Genomic DNA, 23490 nt, shown 5'->3' with positions numbered 1-23490 from the left:
AATGAAAGTAATTTCGATCAACGAAAGGCTGTTTGTGGAGGGTCGAATGAAAAGATTGTGATGATGAGAAAGAAGTCAGCATGGCGAGACCAGTTCTTATACTGGCCAGGGCCACAGGCGTTCCTGCAGCAAATTACCTGTACCCGAAGTACCCTCTCCAGCTTCAATCACCCCAGAGCTGGTTGGCTCGAAGGTTTCGGATACATGTCACACGAAACCATAGTCAGTGACGATGAGCAGAACCGGTCGTGCCGGGATGTGGGGCACGTCAAGCATCATGTTGAGCCATCGTTTACATGGCGTTGCGGGCCGAAGGTGTACGAAGATCGCTGCGATCAGCAAGCTCGGACTTGACCAATGCTCGTAGATTGCCACGCGCGCAGGGGAATATCAACTCTTCAAGAGGCGTTTCAAAACCATGACCTCCTTCGGGATCACCCTAGCGTCAAATGCGAAACGACATTAATGAGACATCCTTGTATTCCTTCACACACCATGAAGATTTTGCTCGAAACCCCGAACGAATCAGACATGGGACACATCAATGTGGCACAAGAGACCGCCGTCTCAGCCATTTGTGCGTTTTTCAAGCCATTTAACCAACGTACGGCGTTCATACAGAAAACCTCCACCAGACTGTTGAAAAATAGTATCGCAATGATGAATGCAAAACCATACGCTTTGCAGCAGTGACAGAAGTAGATGAGGAAGACAAGGTAGTCGGACTCGATGGCGTATTCCGTGTGGTCCAAGTGGCCGGCGGCAAGCCCGGCTTGTCATGTTTTGATTGGATTACCCTTATCATTACATATCATTGGTAACTTGGAGATAGAGTACGTATGCCCACTTCGGGCGCCTAGGATTTTGCACACGAAAGGATTATGGGAATAGTGAATGATGATCGATGGCTGAGAAGAAAGGCAATGAAATTAACAGGACCTCTGATCAGGGAGAGTTCCGCATCCTAAATTGAGGATTTAGGCAGGTCAATGCATTATTATGATTGGTGTAGTCACCACCATTTACTTTACACGGCACATCCAGAGAACTCATGATTAAGGTATTTGTATTCATTGAGCAGGGTGAAGGTAGCCCCGAACGGATACGGTACTCGTAATAAAGTGGTAAAGTGGTAAAGTGGTAAAGTGGTAAAGTGGTAAAGGTATGCCAGCCGAGACTCTTATGCACTGTACTTTAACGCTGGATGCATAAAGTAATGCATGCTGAAGGCTGAAGCTCAGACCTACTCTACTCGCTTGCGGCGTGAAGCCGCTTAGCGTGTCGACCCACTCATCCCACCATAAAGTAGGATGTACTCTACAATTCAGGGGCTCAACCCTCCAGCCAAGACATCGTGGTCCCCAGGCGCCAGACGATAGGACAAAAGAAACACCCGGAGTGGCGATATCACGTTATATGTTACTAATATTGTATGTATCATTGGGCCGAACACGTAGATAATTGATCCTTTGCTGGAAAAAGGGAAGCTCCCCGCGACGAAAACATGCAGAGTCGAAGATAGTGACACATGGAGGAACGACTCAGAAAGTCCACGATCCCTTAATCTTCCCCAGGTCCAGGTCGAGTTAACGTGAAACAACCTGCTAATAACGGTGACAGAAAGTCTAGCCCGCATGCACTACTACTGTGTTTGCTGCAGGCTCACAGACACCAGTCACATCCAGATATTCTGGGGTACTCCATAGGTATAGAGACATGTGCTCTCGCGACTGACCATTAGAGCGGTACATTATTCCAGACAACATACAATGTGATCAAGTCAACCTCCCATCTTTCTCTAATCCACTTTTTCGAGACATGTCCTCTTGCCCGTCTCCATAAACCCAGTATTGGGCACCCAATCCTACATCACAGCAGGCTTGAAAAATACCGCACAGCTTGAACGCCCATGGCACCTTCCCAGGTTCCGACATGAAGAAGAACCCCATCTTCATTGCATCTCCTAAGAGCCAATTCACCAATACCGACAACCGGAATCCTTTACAGGAGTGAGCGCGTTGATTGGAGAAAATTTGTGGAAGCGGAAGCACCGCTTCGATTGCAAGCCCAACGTAGCCGATGATGTTAGTGTAGACAGAGGCAGCGATAGGCCGAACGAAGGCATGCATGACGAGCAAAGAGAGGGTCAAGCCGAGAAGGTATTCCCAGTACCTGGAAGGCCGAAGAGTTAGCATTCGGATGTTCCCGCTTCCTCGTCGTGGTCTTCGTGATCCTCAATCCGAACTTGGAAAGTGGAATACCCGAAAGAACGCACTCACGGTCGCTGCGCCCTCCATCTCCAAAAACCCCATGGTCTGCCCGGCTCCATAGTCTTGAAAGGTCCCTCTCCCCGCCATGGAGGCCTATTGTCCAGCGCAACTTTCAGCAGTACCACTTGTACAGCCACCATGATTACAGCTTGTATGAGAAGAGCAAGGTCATAACGGGCGCCAGGCCAATAGAAGATCTTCAAGATCGATGCTGTAAGCATGATCAAAGGGATGTCGAGAGAGAAACCAGTAGACGTGCGATTTCGGTGGATGGAAAGAATCTGATCAGTGTACGATGTAAGAGGAGAGAATATGAGACTGTGTAGATGAGAGGTCAGTGATCATACCGCATGAGGCAGCTGGGAGGGGAGACATACAAGAGAGGAGTGAAGGAAGAAATCAACGTTGCGACAAATGCCATAATGGGAGCAACGAAAAGCTGCTCAATACTCGATACGCAGTGACGGTTATGACAGTCATTGTATGGACATAGTTGGGTAGAAGAGGTAAATCCAGATGAAAGAGCTGTGGGCCGATGGGACAGATGGCAAACTTGGAGCCCCACGACTGGTAGACAACAGACTGTTCAGGTTGGATTGAAATGGCGAAGGTGTCGCACCGTATAGGCCAGATGCTTTCAAGATTGTCAAGTCGCCATTGAGCTCCGTATTGACAGAGATGGCGAGCACTGGACGGACACACTGGGTAAAACAACAACACTGAACCGGAACATGATTCCAGATTTTCCTCTCCAGAATGACTAAGCAGCTTTAGGATCTGTGATTGGTGGATTCGCTGCCCACCAAGACACGAGACACGACAACCTCTTACAAGTATACAAGCTCAACAACCACGGTACAGATGATGGTCGAGGACTGCACCGCCAAAGCAGGACAGATCTGGCGCACAGGGGATGATGTCAGGTTAAATTCTACCCTTCCTTCCCAACTTCCATCACGTCCTCCCCTTCCTTCCTCCATTTGCTTCCTTCGTTCCTTCGTTCTTTCGTACCAAACACTCAACCCTCGCAGCAAGAGGCTAGAGCGCTACCGGCATTCAAGCTTTCACTCAAGCTTTTTTTACCGAGGCATGTTTCTGAGAACCGAGCGTTAGGGACAGTTTTGCACGACGGGCGGAACGAGTGATGCCGTGTTGGTGCATGAGTGCATGAGTGCATGAGTGAGTGCATGAATGCATTCATTACCTGAACACCACCGTCCTTCTTTATCCTTCCAAAGAATCCACTGGTGCAGGAATCCAGAAGGGTGAACCTCTTATTTACTTTCGGACATTATCACCCAATCGATCATCTATCTCGCCCTTTTTCGGCCATGTTTACGCAATGCGAAAGAGCCCCTCGAGCCCCTCGAGGGTCCCGCCTAGAAGGCCAAGCCCGCGGTTGGATGCACCCGGCCTCGATCTACCTTAATTTTAAGATTGGCCATCGCTCTCCTCACCACACAAGGCATACAGACATCCACACCTCCCTCCTCGCCGAAACATCTTATCTGAACTTGGAAACCTCTTATCGCATCAGCTTTCTGCACTCTCCACTATGTATGGCAGGGCAATCTCTGCAATGGCCCAGCTTGCCGGTTTGCCCTCATAGCTACCGGCGGTGTCCGTAATTCGTGACGTGATATGTGTGGACAAGGGCGTCAGGGGCACCAAGGGTAGGCCGACGATATGTCAACATTCATCCTGGCGGAAAGTATTGGCTGGATCGCTCCGGTCACGTCACGAAATGTAGCATCTTGACATCCATCCCTGGGGCATGCGGGCTCCGGTAAAGGTCTGTACACCGTCTACTTGTTGATGCATCGCGGAAGATTGGTGATTTGGATGCCTGTACTCGCAGAATCGTCTTCCCTTCCTTCGATCCCAACGGCTCTTGAAAGACTCTGGCGTTATATTGCTCCTTCCGTGCATTCAAGCGTCTGGGCCGGGCCTACGGTTCTACCTCTCCTAAATGTGGCTAGAAACCATGTGGACGAGTGGGGACAGCAGACTCGCAAAGCATCTTTAAGCGCCTTTTGCAAGGATTACTTGTTCATTGGATGATCATGGTGCCAACGCTCCAATCCCATCACTCTGGTCATGATTTTTTTCGGCATATAGAACATACAACTTCGTCGTTACCCTTCGGCACCGTCCCTCCTTCTACTACACCAACTCTGTAGGTGACAACGCTCTTTCAATATCCACATTCCTTTCGAAGCTTGACAACTACCCAACATTCTGAGGTCTCTTTTTCGCAGCTTGAAGCTTGCTTTCCGTTTTTTTCACTTCTAGGGTCAACTTCTACACTACATACTCATCATTTTTCGCAAACAATCCTCCTCGGAGACCTTTCCTACAAAATGAGGAATCATCGGATCTTCGCTCTACTCTTCGCCCTTGCCGGTCCCTGGCAGGTCACTGCTCAGAGGGAACATCGATGGTCCACATTCAGCGAAGTGGAAACCCCAACTTCAGGTATACTGCGTTGATGGCTCCTGCCGCCTTGGAAGCCTATTATCACACAGCATGCTGACTCCAACACGCTTTAGGATCACCTATCACGGTCCAAACATCGGCGGTGATCACGATTGCTTCCAATCCGGTAGCTACTCCCATGACGACTGCTTTGTCCGTGGAGAAGTCGCAAGGTGCCGTACTTCAGAACGCTACCATACCGGCCTCCGCTATCAGTGTAGCGCCAGCACCTATCAATGCTGGCGTCATGACTATAGCCATTCACAATTACTGGACGGCCCCATTATCGGTCTCGTACTTCCAAAACAGCGACTCCCCAAGCGCCGTCGGTGCCCCAAAGCCAGCTCCGCTAGGAACAACTACACAGGTAGTGTTGCCCACAAACTGGGCTGGCAGAATCGTCATTGGGAAGACCACCGACGCCGACGGCAGCAAGATCGGTACGTACATTTCGGAGCTGATTATTCCCAATCTGTAGTAAGATCGAGTCACAAGACATGTCTCGGGAGCAAAAAGACCTTTTGACTCCCGAGACCTGTCTAATGCTGCCTCGAATAGGTTTTGCTGACTCCGAAATCTGTGTAGAAGGCAGCACCACGGTATGGAACGATATCGACGTCAGCTACGTTGACGGTTTCTCCGTACCGATCGTCTGCTCGAACGCCACTGCGCCCGTCACTGGCTGCAACATCAACCTATGGGACGTTAGCGGGCCTTGCAATAATACCGTCGGTGAAGATGCCGTATGCCTGAACCCTATGCAGGGAGTCCCCAATGGGCCAGCCGATCCTTGGTTTTTGCCGTGCCAAGGTGTCGCCTACACTTTCCCCAACGACAATGTCGCGAATGATGGAAATACTGGAACATCAAATGTCTCATGCTGCATTGGGACCGAGGAGATGGGCTGCAGGGCGCCAGCTATGCAGGGAAAGGGCAATGACCAGGCGTCGAAGCGGGCGTTGCAGGCACCAGAGAAGCCGCTTGGGTTGGAAAAGGCGGTGAAGCATGATAAAGGAGATTCCGCATTGCGACATGCGCACAGCCATCTCAAGAAACATGTTGACCGGGCGAGGTTCCGCGAGCGAGCCTTTTAGAGGGCAAACGAGAGATTTCATGGTCAAGCAGTATAGAGGATGTCATTGGTTTTGTATCTATTTCAATTCTCTAGAAATATCTGGCGGGACTAGATAGCACGTTTCGGCAATAGAAGCCTTGAACTTGTTTCAAGCTTTTTTGCCTCTTTGATGTTTCCCTGATATCACTACTGTTCGTACGGCTACCTGGTTCGCTCCTTGAATCTACGGAGGTTGACAACCGACCTGAACGCCAAGATTTCTGTGCCAAGATCTCGGATAACGCCCGGCCTAAAGGGTTACCCAGACACTGCGCTTAAAGCTTCGGCAATTTACCTGGCATGAGCCTAGCTTCAAAGCTTGGCAATGTTCTCTGGGGTCCCTCGCTACGGGGCTGCCTTCCGAAGGTAGGGTTAGGGCTGTGACTAGTGCCGTCCAGGACTTTTGGTGTCAACCTCCGTACAAGGCCCAGGAAACATCCCGACACATGAATTTCGTTCATCCGCAGTCTTGATATCTGGCAATCACAAATCCTATCGTTGGAAGACAAGCTCTAGAAATATTGCTAACATACTGTATCATATTTCCTGAGCTAGCCTGAGTCTCGTCTGCGACGAAGTGCGACGGAGTTCGGACGACGGCATGGCAATAGCTTATACCATCTGAGGGTAGATGATTGAAGAAATTGATGTAGCCAACCCTAAGCTCCATAGTTCTCACGAGAAATCACAACCGTGGTGTATCAGACCGCCGTGGAAGACCGAAATAAATAGAGTATTATGGATCAAAGACAAAAAAGAAAAGACCGCTGAGCCTCCTGCCCATTTGTATGCTTTTTGAGCTCGATATCCTTGAAGAGCAAGAATGACATAGGCAAAACCCGTAGAGATATGATCATCATACCTCCTCAGACTCAAAAGACCTGGTTTTATTCGTTGAAGTCTACCTACTTGTGTGATTCCTAAGTTCAAGAGATTGAGGTGAGTTGGCTTCCGCGAAACTGCGTTCGACTGAATGCTACTTCCGCTGTGGAGACCCAGATTCATGAGGCCCAAGCCGCCTGTCGGTAATCATAAAGCATTTCAGGCTTACGCAGACAATGTGTACAGTCTGTGGCTTCTCAAGGGTTGAAAATCCGCCATGCCACAGCTCGGGCTTCCAAGACCATGCTGCATGAGAGTGGCGACCAGGAAATAGTAGTATACGTCTCTACTCGCACACAGTACACAAGATCATCTGATCAAAAGTGACGAATGACATGATTTGGAAGCATAGCCATCTAGGACAGACAAGCAACATAAGCTCTGGCGTTCGTCGGCGCTGTGTAAGCCTCTGACCTGCGTATGCGACTTCGTCAACCGCATCAATGAGCGATCAAATTCCCTTGCGCTCTGATAGCAGATTCTGTCCTCGATTGACCGTTGGACTTTCAGACGACCGTCGCAACGCAGACCAATCAAGCTTGTATCTTGAAAATTAAGCACTGTGTTTCTCCCGAATCGTCTAAAGAAGATGCTTCTTTCAGAAGCTGTTCACTACACCTACAAGACAGCAAATGCTGCCTAGATCACCTAGGACACCGCCAATGCCATGTCTCAAATGTTAATAGGCAGTCTGCCTCGGGGCTTCCGTTTCCACTGTCCTGGCAATTGCCAGCTGTAGGAAAAATCAGCGAAGTTCAACGATGTCAATGAGAGACTTACGGCCGGACAGCCAAGAGCAATGACACTGAGTGAAATTTGTGCACACAAAGGTCAAGGATAGATAACATGGTGCCCACCCAGCATGGAGAATGTAGCTGTCCCGAAGCATCTATGGAAGAAAGTATGCTCAGCTGATCAAAACGATTAGGTTAGTGGCCTCCTTGATTATGCGGAACAATTGACTGATGCTGAGAAGCGACGATAGTGGGACAAGATTCGATGGAGACGTCTGGAAGACTCCAAAGGTAGCGCAAGTCATAGCGTTTGGAGAATAATTTCAGAGCATCGACCAATGTCTTCTAGCGCGACAGATCGTTGTGTGCAAGAGCAAATTGATGCCGCCAACCTTTTTGGGGGTTCTTCTACGTCTCAAGCCAAGATGACAGCGTGTCATGGTTGGCAGACATCACAGCCAGGAATATCTTCATGTACCGAGGCAGGTATGCCTTCTTGTGCTTTCTTCAAGGCTGGGAGCATTAGGCAACACTATCAGCAGATAGTAGGATCGCTTTCTCATGGCAGATTTGGCGGTTGGATTAGCTGACAAATGCCTAGACTATACTGTAAAGTGGCGGGATGCATCATCAGATGCACTGCAGCAGGAATGAAAAAGTCCAAAAACGATTAAATGGCATTCCGGAAAGACCTGGTCAGTGGACGTTGGATCTCGCACCATATTACGTTTTTACAAAATCCTTATGCGTAATTAGTGTCATCTAGAAGGACGGGAACCAAGGAACTCTTTGGGATCGGAGGACGCGCATGACATTGAAATTTGTTATGCATGCGTTCCGAGCACTTATAAGTCCAATTATTCAGTCATAGAAGGCAGGTTCAGAGATGATTCCAAAAATAAGGCAATTTTTCGTGGTGAATGAGCGTGATGTATACTTCCGGCTCTTGAGACTCGAGAACAATGCGATCTTGTGAGTATCCTGGGTTTCAAGCCTTTAATTTTCAACGTCTTGAGGCTTGAAGAACAAGCGTACGGAAGTAAAATGCTGGAATTTGAGCAGACCTTGGAGTCTCTTGATACTGAGATGGAAACCCCTGAAAACTTGCTTTAGTACGTAAAAGTACAACGAGAAACGGGCTATTATCTATAGTTGGGTACTCAGATACTGGCGAGGTCAGCAGCGAAGAGCAGCTGGTTTACTTAAGTCATACGCCGAAAGAAGCCGAAAGAATATAATGTTACGATCAATCCTTCAGTCCTACTTCCAAGTCAACGTGTACCTGAAGCGAATTCAAATGCACGTACAGAAAAGGTGGGGTGTGTGCTTGCTTGACTGGATCAAAGCTATTCCTTGACGAAGTCACAAACCATTTTGATGATAGCCTGCCTGTTCGCCCTTTTTGTTCCACACATTCAGCCTCTGTACGAACTCCCTCCCACCGGAAAGCTCTTCAAAACCCCATATGGTCCTCACCGTCCACTTCTTATCAGAATTTTCCCCCTCCGCGAGGATGAGTCTGCCATCGCCTTCCTCCCAATCCTCACCTACATCTGTCATCGTCTGCTTGACTTGGCTTCAATCTACCCACAAACTTCTCCCTGTCACATCACCATACAAAGCGTCCTTCTCAGTGCGCCATTCGTTGTCCAACAGGTACTGCTGGCTAGTCCCTGGGATGGATGCGGCTGTTGCGTACTGACTGAAAATGTATCGGTTGGCCTTGGGCTATCGGATTTTAACCTTTGTAGAAGTAGACGAAGCGGCTTTTCCAAGTAAGCCATAAATCCCTTAGACTGCGAAGACGGGCGAGATGTCGTCGGAGAGGGGTTTGTTGAAATTCCACGTTCCAGCCAGATCCTGGAGTGTCATGTGAGGTGGCGCTGCCATCGCGATGAGCTGCTTTCTTGAGCGATTTGCCAAACGCGAGAGCAATTCGCTTGCAGGGTATTGAAGAGAAGCAGCGTTAAGATGTGAAGGGATCGTCCATGCGCTCCACTTTTCGTTATCATCATCAAGGACTCTCCATGCCTTGCGACGGACCCAGATTTGGAACCCTCGCTTTATTCCCAGCGCTACGAACAACAGGGCAGCAAAACCACGGCATCTTCTCACATCATCAGAAACAATGTGAAAACATTGATACGTTTATGACAGGACATCAGTGCGCTTGACTCGATTGGAGGAAAGAGGCGCGTTAAGCGCTGCCCCTCCTTACTGCTGGTGCTGGGAGTGGGACGAAGCTGAGGAAACAGCACCGGAAAAACATCTCTATGAGCCTCATGGCTCTAGCAGCAGCATGATATGGATATAAATTGGGAACACCATTGTGAACGCTTTTCTAAGCTCTACTACAACTACGGGACGCACTTTTTTCCGTGGCGGCCTCCGGGCAATGCCTGCCGCAAACCCGCACTTCATGGCAGGACACTCGTCGAAGCTTGTGTCCTTCCAGCTATCGAGACCACAGTCCGACAAGGATCGGCCCAGAGTTGGCCGTCTCACCTTCCAAGGCCGCAATCCAATTGATACTCCTCATTATGTGGCTGTCAGCTCACGAGGAGCTGTACCTCATCTCTCTCAAGACATGACGAGAGACAACACAGCGATTCGTGCCCTGTATACGGCTGTTGAGGAATGTGAGTAGCTCGAAACCTCTGCGGACATCTCCTCCAAGTACTGACGAGCGAGCTCTTACTGGAGCCCGCAAGTTGTAGAGAAAGCATTCCATCAATCACAAGTCCCACCAGTCTTCAACTTCCCTGCCTCTTCTGACGAATCACCTTTGCGGAAGTTCATTGCTCTCCAGAAAGATGCTCTGCTTATTCTTGGTACTCGACGGGTACCACCGTTACCATGTCCGGCCTCGAGTACCTCTAGCGCTATATCAATCATCACCTCACTAGGCGTTGGTATGCTGGAGTACACCGACTACGCAGAAGCGGTTCAAAAACTCCGGCCGGATATAGTTTTGGCTATGGGAGATGTGCTGTTCGGACACAAGCCGGGCATGAAACGGAAGGTTGTGATGGGTGATAGGACGCTCGCTTGGTTGAAGGAACTGATATCTGCGATGGAAAACGAGGAGGATGGCACACCAAGGACCGCATTGTTCGCGCCAATCCTACCCATTGAGGCCGAGCAGCAAAATTACTACCTAGGCGCTCTTCAGGACGAGCTCAGAGACAGCGTGTCTGGGCTTGTTCTCTACGATGCTGCCTCCGTTGATGCTATTCCTGACAACCTGCGTGGCCTCCCTCGATTGTCTTTGGGTGATGCCACAAGCCCCCACAAGTTGCTGGATGCCATGGCCTTGGGAATGGATGCTTTCACTATACCATTCATCACTGACGTCACAGATGCTGGGATTGCCTTGGATTTCTCCTTCCCGGCTCAGAGTAATGCCAATTTCGAGGGACGATTGCCTCTCGGCATAGACATGTGGTCCTCTACGTTTGCCAATGATATCTCTCCACTTCTAACGGACTGTCCATGCTATACTTGCACGAACCACCACAAAGCCTTTGTCCAACATCTCTTGAATGCAAAAGAGATGCTAGGTTGGGTACTACTACAGTTGCACAACCACCACATCATTGACGAATTCTTCGCCGGGGCTCGCGATAGCATACAAAGCGGATCCTTTGAGGGCGACCGAGTATTGTTCGAGAAAATCTATGCAGCAGAGCTACCAGCGAAAACGGGGCAGGGTCCGAGGTAAGTACAGCGTTCTTACCCTGAAGCTCATGTATGCTGATGATCTACAGAGTCAGGGGCTACCAGTTCAGGTCTGAGGGCAAGGGCGGACCTCGCAAGAATCCAATTGCGTACCGGCCGCTTGACGATGGAAAAGAAAAACTCGCCGAGGCCGCCTTGCCAAGCCCCGACGCCGATGCTGAGCATCTAGAAGAGCAAGGATTTGCGGAGAAGGTGAAATGATAGCCCCCTCGGCCCCCGGAATGATGTCACAAAACCCCCCCCCCACCCTTATTCGCTTTGGTATTCGAGTCTTACTCGCTGTACCACACTCGCAAGTCTGTCCTTCTGTCTAGGCTTTTTGGCATATGAATGGCGTTATTAGCAAGATGAGGCAAACGGTGCAAAGCCCTCCACAAGAAGTATCAGCAGAAAGGGTGCAATTGCTAGTCAGAAGAAAGCCACGTACTGACGCCCTTCAACTGTTAATCTTGCGAGCTCCATAGTCTACCATCCTAAGGAAACCCGTGGCACTTCAGACACGCAGCCAGAGAACCAGCAAAGTCAATAGGCACCGGTCTCTCAGAGGATCTACGATGGAGGGCCTCAAGCCCAGAGACTTCAGTCAATAAACACAAGCACTTCAATAAATCCTAACTGATTGAAACAACACATCACTCTTCTCGCTGAAATCCCGCGATGCTTCTGGTAATCTTACCATCAAACCCGCCAGATTACGCTGAACTTCGTTTCCAATATTTGTTCCACACTTTAAACCTCTTTGATGGCGTTCACATGTTGCCCACCCTTTATATTTGTAACTCTCTTGACCGGTCATGGCAGAGGTGCCCAGAACTATGATATCCACCATCCCCATAAACACACTCAAACCCCCTCAGGATCCAACTCCGTTCTTGTACAAATCCTCTCCTCTCTTCTCATTATTCCCTCATCGCTGTCCTTATCTTGTTACAGATACGGAAATTTCATACTAAACTTTTCAAATACTCTCAAAATGAAAAACATTATCTCAATCGCCGTCCTTGCTGGCCTGACCACGGCCTATAGTGGCGACCTAACCTATTACGCCGCTGGTGTCGGATCCTGCGGTGTCACGAACACCGACAGTGACGCCATCGTCGCCCTCTCTCTTCCCATGGTATGTATCTTGGGGCCAAGTTTTCAGTACCCCGGACCAATGCCGGAGTTCCAAGACGTGCTCCGGGAGCAACAAACGGCTCTCAATACCTCTCCGATATGTGTCATTTTCGGGCCTTTGCCTTGTGGAAGGAAAGCTGACCCCGAAACGTTTACAGATGGCCAACGGCGGCAACCCAAACACCAATCCCAAATGTGGGTCGAAAATCAGCATTCACAACCCCACTTCCGGTCAGACAGCCCAGGCTACCGTGGTCGACTCGTGCGCGGGGTGTGCCATGTATGATATTGACGTCTCGGGGTCCCTGTTTACGACACTGGCGGGAGGACTTTCGGCAGGCAGGGTGTCGGTGGACTGGGGTGGGCATACCACTCGGTGGCTGGAGACTCTGTGCGGAGAGAGCTGACTGCCGAACAGAATTCCAAGGGCAGGTACCCAAGCTCAAAGAGCGACGGAAGAATCGTCTCTGTTGGGGCAGCTGGATATGCTAAGGGGAGACCGGTTTGGGATGGCCGGGATCACGGGAAATGGTCATTGAACTCTGCCCCCTTCAATTCATGCCGTGTATTTACCACGAAGCAACACCACCGCTAATTAACCACCAACCCTTTTCCACTTCAACATTTCTCATGTTCAAGGCCGCTAGTTGGAGAGACTCGCCTACCCCGACGGCTGTCGTTAAGGGACGCCCAACTCTTCAACCCGTTCCGTTTTCAAAGCCCTGCCCAGCGCTGCTCGAATGCTTCTTGTTCCATCAATCCTTCCGATCCCATTCTCCACGTTATCGATGCTCTTTGTGAATTCCTCTCCTACATTGTTGAAGCCAGATCAGTCGCCTCACTCAGCTCATGTCGACGAGCCCTCACCTCGTTCTACGACGAACCAAACATTCAATTCTCCCGAGCAGACACCGCAGACACCGATTGAGGTTCTCTACAGCATCCTCAACCACAAGGTAGCCCCTTACCGCTGCTTCAGAGAGGGATGGGCTAGCCAGGTATCGTTGTCCATCGGGCTTTCGTACAGTTGCGCTCGAGGCCGACCTCGCTTTGAAAAATCGTTTGAGAGATAATGAATCTGCAACAGAGTAACACAGTAAGAGGGTAGAACTCAAGCATGTTCGGCAAGGCTGTGCGACGGAGAACAAAGGGTCCTCGAGCATGGTTCGGAAAGCATCCAGGCATGGCAACCAAATCGCAGCCAAAGGCACACCGGTGCACTGCCTGTGCGGTAGACTAGGTCATTATTCAGCTGTACGGGGCTGTCTTTGCTAACAAGATTATAATGAGCACAGTCTGAAGTCCGAATCGTGTGTGATTTCCATATCTACCGCCATCTAAGATACATAAGTTTCCTCTTCTCATCATCATATGCATGCCGTCTTGCAGTGATAGCACCATTTAAAAATAGCACCGTAGCTCAATAGAATACAATGTGGTCCTGGGTAGAGCAAGTAGCTAAACCAACCATGGGATGCATGTGTTCAATCGTCATCTCCACGCGGCAACGCCTAGCTTATGATCAAAAAAGCACATCAAAAGTATTACCAAGAAAATGAATTGTATCCCAAAGGTTCTGCCAACCAATTATTTGCGGTATGGCTCATGCACGAAATCATCGAGCACGCCGTCATCCTCATTTTCATGCTCACGGCCTCTGTCTTCTAGTGCTTCTGCAACCTCGTTCCTATGATTGACATCGTCTTCCGGCTGCGTCACGAACTCGTCGAACATGTTGTCCACATTGTCACGTGCCGCAGACTGATGACTGTTCGAGTAGCTATGGTGGGGAGAATTCATGATGCGGTCGTGAGGATGGACATTGTCGTACGGATTGTCGACTGGGCTGAAAAGGTTTGGATCGAGGGCGGAATTGGGATGGGAAAGTGGTGACCGCGGTCCATACCTGGGCGATTCCACGAAGGGCGAATGAGGATGGTGACCGTTTGGGAAGTAGGGGCTGGTGGCAAATGACGGTGACTCAGGAAGCTGGTGAGGATTGTGAGAGGCTGGAACAGGATAATGGGCTGTATATGATGGGTCTGCGTGGGTTGTATTCGATGAGGATACTGGGAACCGTTGGGAGTGAGAGTAAGTCTCTGAGGAATTGTTGGTTGAGGTTGAATGGGATGATCGTGGCCGTTTTGCGGGTGCAAGTGTATGCGGATTCTTCAATTGCGCATCGCTGCCTTTGCGAGCTTTGTTGATGTTGTATGGCTTGGTACGGAACTGCAGAGGCAGCTCTTCCGGAGTGTTCACATTATGCGCCTGCATCAGTTTCTGCTGCTTAGTCGGTCGCGGCTTGCGAGTGGAAAGCGATTGCTCAAGTACTGGAGGAGGCGTAGGAGCGACCGGGGCCCATTTGTGAAGCTCTTGACGAAAGAAGTTAGTTTCAAACCCCAGGAGAATCTCTGCACCCTCGATCTTTCGAAGATAAAAGCGCTGCGTGGTCACTTCTTCCGGGTTGGTCATCACCGGATTGATATAAGGCCGCATGAAGTCTCGAAATGCCTTCGCGGTAGCAATAATTTCCTCCAGTACTTCTTCTTCCTCGGGCTGAAAAGGCAAGTCAGGGATCTCAGCTTGCCAATCCTGAAGGTCTTCAAGCTTGGGACGAGCTGCATCACGAGGTATCTTGACACGATAGTCGCATATCGGGCAGGTGTAATTATCATCTTCTTTGACCTTGCCACGGGCAATTTTGAGGCACTTGCCATGGTACCTATTGGAAAGTCAGCACACACACACCTAAATGAGCATAGCATTTCTCACCATTCGTGACACAATTCGCACTCAAGCATCATGCCAGCTTCAGGTTGACGACACATGCAGAATACGTTCTTCTCAGACTTGACGCCGTCAACGTCTTGCCCTTCAACTGGAGAATTGTCCCTCGATGCAGGTTCCACAGGCATCCTTGGCTTATCGGATAGGTCGTAGCAGTACGAGTTGTGCTCAGCCACGTAGTTCATATGGGCCTGCAAGATATGTAATGGCGCGTTTGCCTTTCCAAACAGCTTCTTCCCTTTCCTCATCCAGTTTTCATGGCGCTTTATCATGGTCTCGAGGTCGAGGGTACCGGTTGGCTTGCTATTGAGCTCAGAGAGGCTCGCGAGAACATTGCATACCACCTTGTACATTGGCCGTTTTCGAAAGTCAGAATCCTTAGAGTCGTTGTATAACTCCCGAATCTTCTTCTGCGCTTCTCTCTGCTTAGCCAATATTGCCTCAACTCGTGCTCGAGTCTCGTTGGTGATAGGCAACGTGTCAGCTTGATTCGCAAGTGCCTCGAGTTGAGGATGATGAATCGGCTCAACAGACATAAGCTCTTGAGCCTTGTTCTCCCAGAGCTCGCCTCGGGTTTGCAAGTCTTTGTAGCGGACAAGAAGCTCGTCATTGTCAGAGATTCCAATGTCTCTTCCTCGCTTCATAAGTGTGGCCACGTCATCCAATGTTTTAAACTTATCCTGCATTTCGCGCGCTTCATCGGTCCATTTCATTTTGTGGATGACAGTCTCTAATTCATCGACTTCCGGAACGTCTACATTGAATGTCTTTCCCAACTCAGCCAGATCGACAAAATCTTGCGTTGGCCGCGATGTCTTGGTCGATAGTGCAGCTTTCGCATCACGCTGGAAGTTTGCGATGTCTTGAGAACGCTGGGCGAGCGTGTCTATTTCAGGGCAGTCAAAAGAAATTTCTTCTGCTTGCGCGAGAAGCTTGTGGATGTTTTCGATCTTCCTCAGCTCCCTATCACGCTCTTCTTGTTCAGCTGCCTTGGCAGAGTTGCTTTTGCGCCATGCTTTTTCATTCTTGCGCCTGTTCTGCTGTTTCCTGGTGATGTAGTTTGTAGCTTCGTCGACCCATTCGTTGCATCTGCCGACAAATGCCTTGAGATCTGGAAGACCAGGTAGTTCCCACGGTATCTTTTCTCCTTCACTCACTAACGAGCGGAGAACCTTGAGCGAGGGTTTTGCTTCATCGTCTAAAGCCTTGTCCAACTTCTCGTGCCAAGCTTCTGGCATATATGCCCGGTCGACGACTTTTTGCACAACGGTGTTTAGAGCATCGTCGGAGAGCCGATACCTGAGCGTGTGGCCAGAGCCTGTGAGGCGTTGCTCTTCACTAGCGTCACAGCACCCGTGGCTACCCGCATGAAGCAAACACATGACTTTAGACGTAGTCTCGCACCGGAAGGAGGAGAGATAACTGTAGGCCTTGCAGTAGGTGCATTGATACTCAATCTCCGGAACATCTTGATCCTGCACTTTGAAGCCGAGAGCACAGCTGTCGCTAGAGTCGACTTTCTCTTCGATCTTGCAGTGGTGAGACTCAATATGATTCTTGTGCCGTTTGAGGAGGTCATGTCTCTGCTGCATTTCACGGTCCCGTAGTCGGATCAGGGCAGGTGCAAGCCACTTCGCTGTTTGTATTGTAGTATCTCGACCAGCCGCTGTCATCAAAAGCTCGTCATGCGAGAAGCACGGCTGTTTCCTAAACTCCTGAAGCCGCTCTACACCTGCTTCACCATAAGGTTCCCAATCTTCTGGCGCAAAGTTGACCGCTTCATTGAAATTGAACCCGTGGTTGAAGCCAGCATGATATGCTTGTGGGAAAGTGATGACGAATTGGCCAGCTCTTTGGTCTAGGGCATACACATTGACACCTGCTTTCTTCAGTCGATCTGGGGGCAACAATGTGACAAGCTGGAACAGTAGATCTGGCTGCGATTCAAAGAGCTCTGGAACAGCTTGCTTCATGGCCTCTTCAAATCGTTCCGCGTCAGCGCCGGGAATGCCATACCAGGTCTTGGTCGCACCAAAGTGCTGGTAATTTGCAGAGTAGCCGTAGTGGTCTTCATTGTGCCAGCAGAATGTGGAAAAGCACATTCCAACGTAGAGCCATGGCACCGTCATACCTGATATATCAGATTTGATATGCCTAAAGAGTGATTCTGGATGCAACGGAAGTATGTTGAGGTTCCACAGGTCCGTCGAGTAGGGATCCCTTGGGTTCTTCTCGATCGTGGGAAAGCCGCTGCCATGTGTGGTCGAATGTATGTCCGCTCCATATTCAACTTCAACTTCTTCGGAAGGGCTCTCGACTAGTCTCCAGAACTCACGTTCCACGTCATCCTCTGTAGCTGTTCGTTTTGCATTCGTTACCGGATCATATGGCATCTTAGGCTCAAAGTAGCTGTCTTTGAAGCGGTGGGCCTTGTCCTGAAATTGTCGCAGAGAATAGATACCACCTTCTTCGAAACCGAAATCTCCTGTGCCAACGAGACAGCGTGGGCAATGCCAGTCGTGAAGCGGATTGATCTTGGCAGGTGGGTCTAAGCAGTTCTGGTGGTAGCCCAATTCGCAGCCATCACAGATCAGCAAACGAGAACGCTCGTCTTTGGTTCCGCAAACTTCGCAGACCTACATGGTCGTTCAGCACTTATAACGAACTGCATTTGCTGAAAAGCTTACCTCTCCCGGCTTCCCATTTTTTCGGTCACCAGACAATCTCGGTGTTGTAGGACGAAGTAAACTCATGTGCGACCCCACAACCGTGGGAGCTGTGTACTCGGTCAGCATCAAATTCATCGAGCACTCAATTCAATGATTTGGATACTAAAATTGATGAACCGCGAAATTACGAACCTTTCTTTGCTCGCTTGCTACGACGCTCATTTTGATCATCGGCGTCAGCACAAGCACCAGAGTCCGTTCCTGATAGTCCATTCAGGCTGTCATGGCTGATTGTGCGCTTCAAGGGGTTGGAAGAGTGACCGTTTGTCAGAGGAGCTGGACTCAGGTAATCGGGAAGATCCTTTGGTGGAGGACCGAAGCTTCCGCTTGAGTTATGGCTGGGGACGCCGAAAAGCCCATTTTCTGACTCTCTTTTTGGCAAAAGAGGAGGTGCATTGACGGCTTGAAAGGACGCTTGAGTGAGGTTTACCGGTGTGAAACCACCAGCATTCACGGCTGTGAAGCCAGAACTAGCTACTGGCTGCGGCTGTTCTGCAGCAGGCGGGCCTGCGTCGAGCGGATCTCCGATCTCTTTGATTGATGCATTCAGAGCAGCGGAAGCTCTGATCGCTGGTGAGTCGTCCCTCATACTTACAGGGGTATGTTGATGAGAATCCTTCATCGACTGATTGGCGGACGAAGGAGTAAAGGGTCCCCCGTGCTCGAACTCAAGCTGTTGCTGTACACCAGGTTTGGCGAGCTTCAGATATTCCTCGTATGGGTGTAGCCACCGTTGATACGAATTTTTCAGCGAGGTCGAGAGAGACGACATGATTTTTCCGCTGTATCCCAAATCTCTTCCGATCTCTGCCCATTTCTTCAGCTTGCAGACCTTCTCGAAGCCACCGCGTTGTGCCACTGCTTTTTTCAACTTGTACAGGTCGAGTGGTCGTTTATCGACGCTGGGAAAGCGATTGAGGTTCATGCCATGTTGTTTGTGAAACTTTGCGAGTTGATCGAGGTAGTTGAGATTGGTCCGGGTTCCTGAGAGGCGTTAGCTCCGTGTCGCAAGCCAATTTTGGTAGCAGAGGCGTGGAGAAAGCTAGGACTTGCCTCCTTCGACTGAATTCAGCTCTTGGCGGCGTGTCTTGAAGAAGAATCTCTGGCTCGGGGTTAGCTACACTTCTCTATGGCCGAACTCTGCCACCTTCTCATCTTCTTCAACATAGTGAAATGCGTACCTCTGAATTGATGGCAAATGCCGGGTTCCACGAGTCTGGCGGTATGATCTTGGCGACTCCGTACTTCTCTCCTTCTGGGCGTATTTTTCTTATGTATGCCATGGGATCTTTGAACTCTTCTTCTGTCGGTCTGAAGGTTGGGGCCTCTTGTAAACCGTGTGGCCTCGTCCTCCTGTGCGATTCCCGAGCAGCGAGCGGGTGTCCGCGCCTCTCGACCGTGGACATGTCCAAGGACGGGGCTCGCCGCTGGCTGAAGGGTATATGGGAAGCATAATTGTGAAATATGCCATTGGTAGTAGGTGGGTTTAGATTGACTTGGAAGCTCCCAGTCGAAGGTAATTGAGATGCAGCTGGTGTCGGCGTGGGATTACCTCCACTTGAAGGAGGCACCACCATCTCCGCAAGCTTCCCAAAGATCGGACCACACGAAAATGTCGAGGACGTGAATGATGATGCTCATGCGGTCGAAGATGGTGGCTGACAGTAAGATAGCGTACTATGCAAAGAGTGTCGAGGTAATAGGACCAAAGCTCGTTGGTAGAATTAATTAAGCTGTGTTAGGCCAGGTTTGATACAAAGCCACTATTCGTACTATTCGGCCGCAGATGGAGATCCTTGGCGAGATAATTAGTGAATGAGAGAATGAATGAATGAGTCTTAGACCTTGATATCACAACATGTAGCATGAGTGAATTACAAGATATGTGGGAAGGTCAGGAATATTGAAAGAATGGCAGGAATGAGGAGAGCGGGAAATAGAGAGGTACAGGCACAGAAAAGGCAAGGGCGAGATCGATATCTGGAACTGGTCGCAAGCCACAGAAGCAGCCTTCGCACCCTTGTCAAAAATACGGTAGCCTCAAAGTCGCGCATAACGACGAATTAGCCGAAACTTAGTGTCAGTCAATCCCTGCACCTCACTCCATGTCCGGGGGGAAATGCCCTGTAGTACCGGTCACAAGGTACTATAGGTAGGTAGGTATCGAAGGCTAAATTAATATTTCTTGGTTGTAGCTGACAACCAGGTACCCAAACCAGCAATTTCCTGCACACTCTCCAGAGTAGTTGCCAGATACAAATGCCGAAACCGATACGCTTAATCATTATGAAGCTGTGACCTTTGCCATTCAGCAACGTACGGCCTGAGATTGCCATATTCAATCTCCTGTATATGAGTCACGCGAATGAAATTCACCATAACATCATGGAGGCCAGACCAATCCCAGCTTTTTACTGCTGCTACTTGCTACGCTCTACAGAACGTCATTCATCACTTTATGTGGGCTCAACTCCAAACCCTGCCCGTCGACTCGCTCAACACAATGGACTCTCCAAAGGAGGCGCTGTCCGCACATCGCGGAACAACCTCCGGCCCTGGGAAATGACATTGTGTCTGATGGGGTTCCCATCCAAAATTGCCGCTTTACAGTTTGAGTAAGAAGATCACTCTCTCTTTCCGTTTCAGCAGGATATGCTAGACTTAGCTGGTACATGCTGCAAGCATTGCTCGCTTTCTGACGCGCCTCATAGATGGGCTTGGCACAACACCCATATAACCAGGAGAATCGCCGATGAGCAGCGCATCACGACTCGAGAAACCAAAGTTCGGACCTTCACCAAGACAGGGCCTACCCGAAAACGTCCTGCAAGACCTCGAACGTCGCTCATCGACAAGCTCTCTAACCTTCACCTACTCCTTCGAGTCCCGAGCTTTTCGAGATGGCCTCTTCAGGTACGGTTTTTTTGCGAGGACGTCTATCAGGTATGGCAGGGTTGGAATGAGAGAGTAGATGGCAGCATCAGGAGCGGTATCAAGGTATTGCTCGACCTGAAACAGCCAGAGGAAACCATCAATGACCGCGAACCCCTCATGAGTACGCAAGCGAAAGGTAAGCGGAAGCGAGAGGCGTTAGGCAAGGGCGGCATCGAGGGGCTGGACGTCGGATACAGCAGGTTGAAGAACCATGTACGGAAGAGCACTCTCTTCCTCACAAAGGACGAGGATCTCAAATGCGCAGTGTGTACAAAGAACCTGGGTCCGACGACAGCGATGGCGCTACTTTGTCCTCAAGAGGACTGCAGGACAGCGTCACATCTGACCTGTCTGGCGACCAAATTCATCGAAGATGAAAAGGCGAGCGCCGCTGTTACACCAATCTCTGGGAGATGTCCAGGGTGCAAAGCAGAGCTCCAATGGATCGATCTGATCAAGGACTTAAGCCTGAGGGCAAGAGGCGAGAAGGAAGTTGCCCAGATGATGAAAAAGCCCAAAGAGCGCAAGACTAAAGTGCCAAAGACAAAGAACGCGGGGGCATTACATCTTGAAGCGCATACTGTTATAGAGGATGTAGCCGATCCAGACGAAGATTTCGTGGAGGCTGACATGCGCGCCCTAAATGCTTCAGATGAATCTCTTCCAGACGATTGGCAGTACCAAGATGACGACGATGATGATATGATGTCAGTGATGAGTGGCCACTCTGCTCTCTCAGATGGCGTTGACGCTGCGAATGCCACGAAACGCTCCTTAACCGCGCCAAAGCTGCCAGCTGTGATTGAGGACAGCGATTGGGATGATGCAGAACCAATCAATTAGAGTGATCAATGCAGGAGCCTTGGATTCAGCCCTGTATATGTGCCATCTCTTCCCAAGGCAGAATTGCTGTTAGCGGCTTTGCCATTTTAGGTTGTTCCATCACATCATTCACTCTCTCTATGATGTCTTGCTCAACCTCTTCAACGCTTCTCCCTGCATCAACTACCCGTATATCCAGACCATCACTGGTACCCATGAGCTCATAAAACAGCTCTCTTACCCTCTTTTGCATGGCGCTCGTTTCATACTTCTCGCGCCCGAAATTTCCTCTCTTCGCGGCAACTTCTGGCGCAATGTCCAGGAACACGCACACGTCTGGTCGGGGCAAGCCGATCTCCGGATCTCTTGCCCATTTTAAAGATAGATCTACTTTGTCTTTGGCAGCGGAGTAAACTATACCGGAGTAATGATATCGATCTATGACCACAGTAAACCCCTCTTCAATGGCGCTGCGTATCTGGCCTGCCGCTTCCCATCTGTTGGCGGAAAACAGTAGATGTATCACGTGGTCTTCCTGTTGGCTTTCGCCCCTGAGGTAGGCATCTATCGACTTTCCGATTGGAGTGGTTCTGTCTTGGTTTGTGCATTAGATTTGGGGCTATTAAAAACAGAAGGCAGAGAGAGCATGACTACCAGGAAACCTCAAGGACTTGACTCGGCGACCTTGGCTCTCGAGATTCTGGCAAAGTCGGGCATGTTGGGTAGACTTCCCAGCGCGATCAAGTCCTTCGATGACTATCAAGGCACCCCGTGAAAGTGGTGGCATATCTTCAATATTGAGCGCTCTCTGACATTGAGTGGAGACTTATCAGGTTTTTTTTTTGAATTTGGTAGGCTGTACAGTCACTGCAGTGTGAGGTATGGAGATGAGGCTGAAACTAGCGCTCCCGGGAGCGGTTCGCGGGTGCCAACAACCAGTGACGCGCTTTGTTTATTTTGTGCAACTCGAGAAAATACAGCTTAAGCACAACTTGGCGCATTGGATTGTTACAATCCACCACTTTCTTTTTCTCTTTCAATTTGCTTGAGGATTCATGGGGCTGTTCATTGCTTCTTCTTCTTCTTCCGTTCGACTTTCGCTCGTTCAGCATCCACTGTTGCTGGCATTTTCCGTCCTGTACTATACGGCGCTCGAATTACTCTCTCTAACGACACTGCACCGGACGAAACTTATTGCACGATTTTCCGATATATTCATTTGTTCCGACAACATCAGAAGCGGTGAATTGGACGGCAGCGATTATGGCATTTGTAGCGCCGAGTCTGCCCACTCGGTTTCCCTGCTGGTGTCGAGCTACGTACTCATGGGGGGGAGAGTCCAAAAGAGACCTAGGGTTCGTGGAGGGTGACCTCATAGAATGCCTGAATGCTGGGGACGGATCATGGTGGATGGGACGATTGCGCAGGGACAGACGGGCAATGGGACTCTTCCCATCGAATTTTGTACAAGTGCTAGACGCAAGCTTTCAGCCTGTGAGCCGAGTCTCAAGCCCGATGCCTGGAAGCGCAGCAGGAAGCCTCACCAAACCTTCTCCACAGAAGAGCAAAACTTTCCGCAAACCATTCCAGGCTTACGCGCGCGCTGGATCTCCAAACCCTGCTGCAGCTGCGGCCAACATCAACAACGGACCGACAGCGCCGTCCCCTGTCCCGTCCAGGCAGTCGAGCTCTTTGCAATCACCGTCTAAGGGTCCTTCCAGACATCCAAGCTACCTTCCAAATCATTCGAGTCCCTCAAGACAACCAAGCTATCTACAAATGTCCGAGAGTCCTTCGAGACAGTCAAGCCATCTGCAAACATCTTTCAGTCCGACAAGACAGTCAAGCTATCTACAACAATCCACAAGACCTTCATCATCAGGTCACAA

General features: G+C 49.9%; 7 protein-coding genes across 7 annotated transcripts; 4 read left to right on the top strand and 3 right to left on the bottom strand.

Annotated features, from left to right (window-relative positions):
* Positions 1-1775: 1775 nt before the first annotated feature.
* On the bottom strand, positions 1776-2691 carry HO173_012517 (uncharacterized protein; the record flags this gene model as incomplete). The annotated part of the gene is made up of 3 exons (XM_037314386.1): positions 1776-2172; positions 2280-2588; positions 2648-2691. The coding sequence occupies 3 exons, from the start codon at positions 2689-2691 to the stop codon at positions 1776-1778; spliced, it is 750 nt and encodes a 249-aa protein (XP_037158694.1).
* A 1939-nt stretch (positions 2692-4630) lies between these two features.
* On the top strand, positions 4631-5839 carry HO173_012516 (uncharacterized protein; the record flags this gene model as incomplete). The annotated part of the gene is made up of 3 exons (XM_037314385.1): positions 4631-4745; positions 4820-5185; positions 5331-5839. The coding sequence occupies 3 exons, from the start codon at positions 4631-4633 to the stop codon at positions 5837-5839; spliced, it is 990 nt and encodes a 329-aa protein (XP_037158693.1).
* A 4031-nt stretch (positions 5840-9870) lies between these two features.
* On the top strand, positions 9871-11414 carry HO173_012515 (uncharacterized protein; the record flags this gene model as incomplete). The annotated part of the gene is made up of 3 exons (XM_037314384.1): positions 9871-10114; positions 10187-11192; positions 11243-11414. The coding sequence occupies 3 exons, from the start codon at positions 9871-9873 to the stop codon at positions 11412-11414; spliced, it is 1422 nt and encodes a 473-aa protein (XP_037158692.1).
* Positions 11415-12186: 772 nt separating this feature from the next.
* On the top strand, positions 12187-12821 carry HO173_012514 (uncharacterized protein; the record flags this gene model as incomplete). The annotated part of the gene is made up of 3 exons (XM_037314383.1): positions 12187-12330; positions 12488-12689; positions 12748-12821. 3 exons carry the CDS (start codon positions 12187-12189, stop codon positions 12819-12821), a joined length of 420 nt encoding a protein of 139 aa, XP_037158691.1.
* A 1095-nt stretch (positions 12822-13916) lies between these two features.
* HO173_012513 (uncharacterized protein) lies at positions 13917-19422 on the bottom strand (the record flags this gene model as incomplete). Its single annotated transcript, XM_037314382.1, has 6 exons — positions 13917-15051; positions 15102-17752; positions 17804-17892; positions 17978-18829; positions 18899-18947; positions 19027-19422. The coding sequence occupies 6 exons, from the start codon at positions 19420-19422 to the stop codon at positions 13917-13919; spliced, it is 5172 nt and encodes a 1723-aa protein (XP_037158690.1).
* Positions 19423-20230: 808 nt separating this feature from the next.
* Positions 20231-21622, top strand: HO173_012512 (uncharacterized protein; the record flags this gene model as incomplete). Its single annotated transcript, XM_037314381.1, has 2 exons — positions 20231-20460; positions 20557-21622. The coding sequence occupies 2 exons, from the start codon at positions 20231-20233 to the stop codon at positions 21620-21622; spliced, it is 1296 nt and encodes a 431-aa protein (XP_037158689.1).
* A 25-nt stretch (positions 21623-21647) lies between these two features.
* Positions 21648-22388, bottom strand: HO173_012511 (uncharacterized protein; the record flags this gene model as incomplete). Its single annotated transcript, XM_037314380.1, has 2 exons — positions 21648-22195; positions 22256-22388. 2 exons carry the CDS (start codon positions 22386-22388, stop codon positions 21648-21650), a joined length of 681 nt encoding a protein of 226 aa, XP_037158688.1.
* Positions 22389-23490: the final 1102 nt, after the last annotated feature.

Source organism: Letharia columbiana (assembly GCF_014066305.1).
Source record: "Letharia columbiana isolate WasteWater2 chromosome Unknown Sc0000083_s0, whole genome shotgun sequence".
In the NCBI taxonomy this organism is placed as follows: domain Eukaryota; kingdom Fungi; phylum Ascomycota; class Lecanoromycetes; order Lecanorales; family Parmeliaceae; genus Letharia; species Letharia columbiana.
The sequence above is the reverse complement of the archived record's forward strand: the minus strand, read 5'-3'. Positions and strand labels throughout refer to the sequence as shown.